This window comes from Thunnus thynnus, chromosome 10, assembly GCF_963924715.1.
Source record: "Thunnus thynnus chromosome 10, fThuThy2.1, whole genome shotgun sequence".
In the NCBI taxonomy this organism is placed as follows: domain Eukaryota; kingdom Metazoa; phylum Chordata; class Actinopteri; order Scombriformes; family Scombridae; genus Thunnus; species Thunnus thynnus.
This window is the reverse complement of record NC_089526.1, coordinates 17,073,704-17,079,703: the sequence shown is the minus strand read 5'-3', so window position 1 is coordinate 17,079,703 and position 6,000 is coordinate 17,073,704. Positions and strand designations below refer to the sequence as shown.

Sequence of the window (6,000 nt, the reverse complement as noted above, 5' to 3'; positions counted from 1 at the left end):
GTGATCTAGCTCACCAGTTCAACAGGTCAGGACACACAGCTCAGTGGTTTGAGCAGTGGACTCAAATTCAATTGGGAGACTTTTCTCCTGAACCTCAGTGACTGTACCAGTGCCTTAATCCTTAGTATTTGCATAACAGAGATCTCCCATATGAGAAATACATTAGACCTCATTCATCAAGTTTGTGAAAACAGCGTAAAATATACCATGGAAATGATCCTGGATGCCTGCCATGTGTGATTAATGAGACATCCTCACTCTACCAATCAGAGTGCAAGTCATACATCAAATGCAGCCGTGGAATTAGAACCATGTGGAACCAATTCTACATTTACATATGACACACGTGAAATTAGGTCCGCTCACTGGCAGACTTGTCCAAGCTACATTTGCATAACTTAGATGCATGTAAGCTACTTGAGGTAACAGAGGATTCAGGATACAAGCTATGTTATCAAAGCAGGTGTTGATGTTTCGCTCATTATTAACAGTGTTTTATATGACGGTGTAATTGCAGGTTGTCATATAAGCAAAACTGAGGTTGAAACAAAGTTCAGCCAGTTGCATTTTCAACTGAGAAAACATATTTATACTACGAAGCATTTGACCCTTCTTTCTATTTTTGCCATGGCAAAGCCTTGTCAGGTGAGAAAGAAACACATTGAAATCAAACTTTAACACCAAATTGATGTTAGCTTTAATCAGGTTGTTGAAAAATAGAACCGACAGTCAATCTGAAATGAACAAATTCCTTCCAAAAGCTTGTGTGCAACCTTTCTCTACCCGAACTGATGGAATCGCCATTGATTCATGTGCTTTGTGTAGGACAAAAAAGGCACTTAAATCACTGGAAACAGAGCTACTCTATCACAAGGTAGAACATTCGGCATCCTAGAGAAAAAACTGAATGTACCTCCAGGAATTAAAAAGAGTGAATCATTAGCTGAGCTCCAAAACATGTCTTTGTGTTTGTGTTTGTAGGATTAGGAAAATACAGTCTAGAATGCTGAGAAATGTATTTTAACAAATGAGCAAGAGAGTATCCCATTCCTGACTTTTCAATGAACTCAGTGATAACACTTTCTGTCCCCTTGAGGAATTATGTAAATGTCATTCACAAAGTTTTTCTCTAAATTGAAAAGAGATAAATGTCACATTTAATTTGTCATACAGTCTCATTTGGACTCAGATCGCCCTCTTAAAAACAGCAGTGCAAATATCTCTCAGTGGCCAGTCTGTGAGCTCCAGCAGTCGTCCTTTCAGTGGTATTCACAACTTGAGCCTCTACTCTCACAGTCTCTTGGCTGCTCAGACAGTTTCCATCACTGCCATGAGTTCAGTTGTGGTTTGAACCCGTTTTAAGGTTTCAACCCTTGCTGAGCTGTCAGGGTACAATGCAAGTTGCCTTTCGAAGGGCCAGGTAGCCCGTAACAACGTCAGTGGGGAGGAGGCGGATGTAGGAGAACTCCTCAGAGGATGCAAAGCGTAGTTTCGTCTGAGGGTCGGTGTAGTTTGCCTGAGGAAGAATGAAAGAGATTATTCAGTGTGTGCTTTCTACTTCTACTAAGACTTGGCCAAAGTAATGCTGCTCATTGTTTAATGGCATTTTTGGCAAAGTGATTACTCACAGGGAGCCCAGAGATGTCAGAGTACTTTTTCGCTGGCTTCAAGGAGGGAGGAGCATCAATACTGTAGTCTGTGAACACAGAAAGGTTATTCACTAAACTACTGATCAGATTAGATTAAATTAGAGACTTTATTATGATCATTCCTTCCATAAATGACACCAATGTATCACTACATGCAATGTATTATAATGAACGGCACAGAGAAAGACTTTCAAAGCTTCCATTTACCTAAAACATTGCATCACCTTAACCTAAAAATGTTTGTAATTATCAAAATTGCATTTAATTGCATTAGTTTCTTGATGCAACCTGGTATTAATAAGGTTCAGTTTTAAGTTGGACATCAGTAGAATTAAATCACTTTCATAGTTATATGTATTTTGCTTTCAAATGGAAAAAGCATCTACAAAAATGTTAATGTAAGGTTTGATGCACACCTTAAACATTATTCATATCATGTTTCTGTGTTTGAAGACAATAATCACATCACATCATTTGTGTCTCTAGTAATATTTTTACAATAATCTTAAATGCAGAAATGGGGGCTAATTGTTTAGAGCTAACAAATGTTCAACATTGACGAGGTAAAAATAATAGACACAAACTCACAGTTGGGGTCATTGAGCTTCCAGGGTAAAGTCCGTTCCAAAGCCAGAATCTGTTTGAGATTCTTCCAGGTCCTGTTCTTTTTACCTGCAGCTGCTCCACCAATCCCAGAATGCTGCCAAGATAGCAAGAGGCAGAAATTGAGGCAGAAGCACACAGAGGCGTATAAACTTTAAGCCAGTTGAACACAGACACTCACCATAAACGCAGGGTCTTTGAACGGTGGAGGCTTTGCAGTGGACTCTGTGGTGGTGGTGGTGGTGTTGGTGGTTGGAGCACTGTCTATTGATCCTGCTGCCTTCACCTCAGCCACATTGTCTACTGTTGTTATCTGATGATGCATGAAAGACAACACCCATTATCACATTTCAGCTAAGTTATATGTGTTTTAAAAGTAAAGAAAGTCTATTATGGCCACGCACAGTGTAACCTGAAACTAAAGATTTGGACTCTGTCTACATCAGTGGTTTCCAAACTTTTTTAGACAACGGCACCCCACCTCCCAACTGCCAATATAACTTGCATAGCCTATATTTAGACAGACTTATTGGTTTCAACAATTTCATATTAGGCCATAGCCTATTATGAGGCTATATTATATCAATGGATACAATTAAATATATTAATATGTGAAATGTATTTCTATCAATTCTTCAATTAACATTAGCTCATATTTAAGAAGTAGCTTACAAGGAAAAACAAGCAAAACCCCAAAAAAGGTTTGGGGCATTTTAATGGGACGTGAGCAGCTGTTGAAGTGGAGAAAGAGAACAAGATCGGGTTGGTCTGATTCTGATGGGATGTGTCATGTCTTGTTTTTATGTTTACCAGAGATGGGGAAGTCGGATAACACAAATATGAATGTGAGAACATGTAACAACACCACAGTGAATGAACACAAACAATGATGGATATCAGTCGTCCAATCCGCTCAGATTCAATCAGCTGTGTTGAGATGTTTAAAAATGTCTTTGAGCTGTTTTTTGTGTCAAATCTTTTCATCACTGCTCTGATGTTCACTTTTTTTCTGACTGCTGAGCTCCAGCGAAACTCAGAAGTTGGAAAATATGTTGTTACTATGACAACCCGCATGAGTGAGCTGTCATTTCAGCTACGACTAGATGCATTTTAAACAGTTTTTAATATAGTGATTTTCATATTTATTGCTTATTTATTCTGTTTTGATATGTTCCAAAACGTAACATAAAGCATAGTTCATGTAAATGTCGCCCATGTTTTTAATGTGGTGCAACGTTATTAAAAATGCATTAATCCCCCCATACCCATGGCCCGTCCTCACTGCACCCACTTTGGAAACCACTGGTCTACATAGCTCTTCATCAAGTTTAGATGTTGAATTATATTTGAAACAGTTACTTCACTTCTCTTTAATTTAATGTCCACACACCCAGAGTTAGTGAATTTTACCATACCATACCGTATCAAACTGTACCAACTGTTAACACCATTTCTTGAGTTGCCTGTCCTCTTCACTTTTTTTTGTTGATGTGGTCTGAGCTAATATTCAGTTTAAGTGCACTGCCTATATGTGTGCCAAGAAACTTCAACGAGTGGATGATGGTTATAGGTTCACCTAATGTATGGGAGATTCAGGTGGGGTTGTTGGTGTGGCACCAAGAGGCTCCTTGAGCTGCCTGCTTCCTTTAACTGTCATTGTTTTTGGATATGAGCAGAGGCCCTCAATGGTTGTATCATACTGAAGGATGGTTACTGAACTGTGGTGGGATGTAAAACTCTTTGTGTATAAGGACAAGAACCAGTGTGATAAGACAGCCCAGGGGGGCAGCAGTGCTGCAGGTTAAAGGCTGAGATTCATGGTAGTGAAGGTAAAGCTGAAAATAATGAAGAGAATGCAGTTGCAGGTGTTGCAGTACACTGTACGTGGTGAACAGCGAGGCTGACAGCATCCTCAGCAGATCTGTTGGTCTGGTAGCCAAACTGATGTGCATCCATCAGAGGGGCAGTACAGGCTTTCAAGAATGACAGAATGATGCAATAAAACTTTCTCTGGTTTCAGCTTCTCAAATGTGACAATGTGCCTCTTTTCCTTGACATATTTGACAGTAAACTGAATATCATTGGGTTTTTGACTGATGGCTGGATAAAAAAAGGAATTTGGGCTCTGTGAAATTGTAGTGGGTATTTTTCATTATTTTCTGACATTTTCAAATATGTCAGTCTACTGTCTCAGACCAACTCTGTATCAGTAAGCTTCCAGAATACTAATAAACCACCATCACTACAGCAAACTTTGAACAAGGACTTGAGTGATTTTATTCAACAGGTGGCAGTGCATAAACCCCTCATTACAAAGATGAATGTACATTTGAGAGTTCAGTGGTGAAAAACCATAGGCACTGGTCTACAGACATGTGGAAAAAAAGTGATATGATCAGATGAGTCATCCTTCACCAACAGAACAGTACAGGTCTGAATGCTTGACTCCTACAGTGAGGGGATCTGGTGGCTCTGTTATGCTGTAAGGGGCATTTTGCTGGCATGGTTTGGGTCCACTTGTCCCCTTAAAAGGAAGGTTCGCTGAAAGTCAATATAAAGTTGTTGAGTCATCACCTTTATCCTATGGTGAAATATTTTTATCCCGATGGGAGTGGTCTCTTCCAGGATGACAATGCCCCCATCCATAGGGCACGAGGGGTCACTGAATGGTATGATGAGTATGAAAATGATGTGAATCATATGCTATGACCTTCACAGTCACCAGATCTCAACTCAATTGAACACCTATGGGACATTTTGGACTGACGTGTTAGACAGCGCTCTCAACCACCATCATCATCATCAGGAAGAATGGTGTTCGTCCCTCCAGTAGAGTTCAGAGACTTGTAGAATCAATGCCAATGCGTATTGAAGCTATTCTGGCGGCACGTGACGGTCCAACACGTTACTAAGAAACTTTGTTTTGGTTTTTACTTTCATTTGTCCTCCGCCTGTATATATATACGTACCTGGGTCTGTGTGGCCGGTGTCGCTGCCGGCTGTCCTTTCTTCTTCTTGTTGCTGCCGCCGGTCTGCTGAGCGGCAGCCACCGCCGGACTCCCGGGACGTTTCTTCCCTCTTAGAGCCGCAGAGCTGCCGGCTGCCGCCTGGCTCTTCACGGTTATGGGGATCTGAGACGCCATCGGTGGTGATTTCGCAGCAAAGTGGTTGCAGGATACGATATAAATGCAGCTTTGTCACTGGACAGTTGACGTTAGCTGTCCTCCATCTATGGATGTTTCCGCCCGGACTGTAAACATAGCTTCACCCGGATGTACAATTGTTTCACTTCCGGTGACAGTAAGAACTCGCCGAAAATATTTAATATTCTTCTTCTTCTTCTTCTTCTTTCTCTTCTTCTTCTTCTTCTTCTTCTTCTTCTTCTTCTTCTTCTTATTATTATTATTATTATTATTATTAACATTAATATTGTTATTATTATTGTTATTATTGTTATTATTATTATTATTATTATTATTATTATTATTATTATTATTATTATTATTATTATACCACCCCTCAAATATATGAGTTTATTTATTTTGTTTGTGTTATTTATAGGCTATCTGTACATATTATCAAACCATACATACATATCACAGTACCATGTTATGAGACTATAAGAGATAAAATATTGCTGGGATTAAAAAGTAGTCAGCTGCAGAAATAAGGCATTTAAACATGTCAAATAGAAAAACTAAACTATAAAAGGCAAAATCTCATAAGGAACAGTTTCTAAAAACAACAA

The 6,000-nt window shown here is 39.5% G+C and overlaps 1 protein-coding gene across 1 annotated transcript; it reads right to left on the bottom strand.

Annotated features, from left to right (window-relative positions):
* Positions 1-667: 667 nt before the first annotated feature.
* Positions 668-5,533, bottom strand: ino80c (INO80 complex subunit C). The gene is made up of 5 exons (XM_067601609.1): positions 5,222-5,533; positions 2,434-2,565; positions 2,238-2,349; positions 1,629-1,696; positions 668-1,516 (listed from the first exon to the last, which is right to left on the bottom strand). Exons 1-5 carry the CDS (start codon positions 5,393-5,395, stop codon positions 1,385-1,387), a joined length of 618 nt encoding a protein of 205 aa, XP_067457710.1. The 5' UTR covers positions 5,396-5,533; the 3' UTR covers positions 668-1,384.
* Positions 5,534-6,000: the final 467 nt, after the last annotated feature.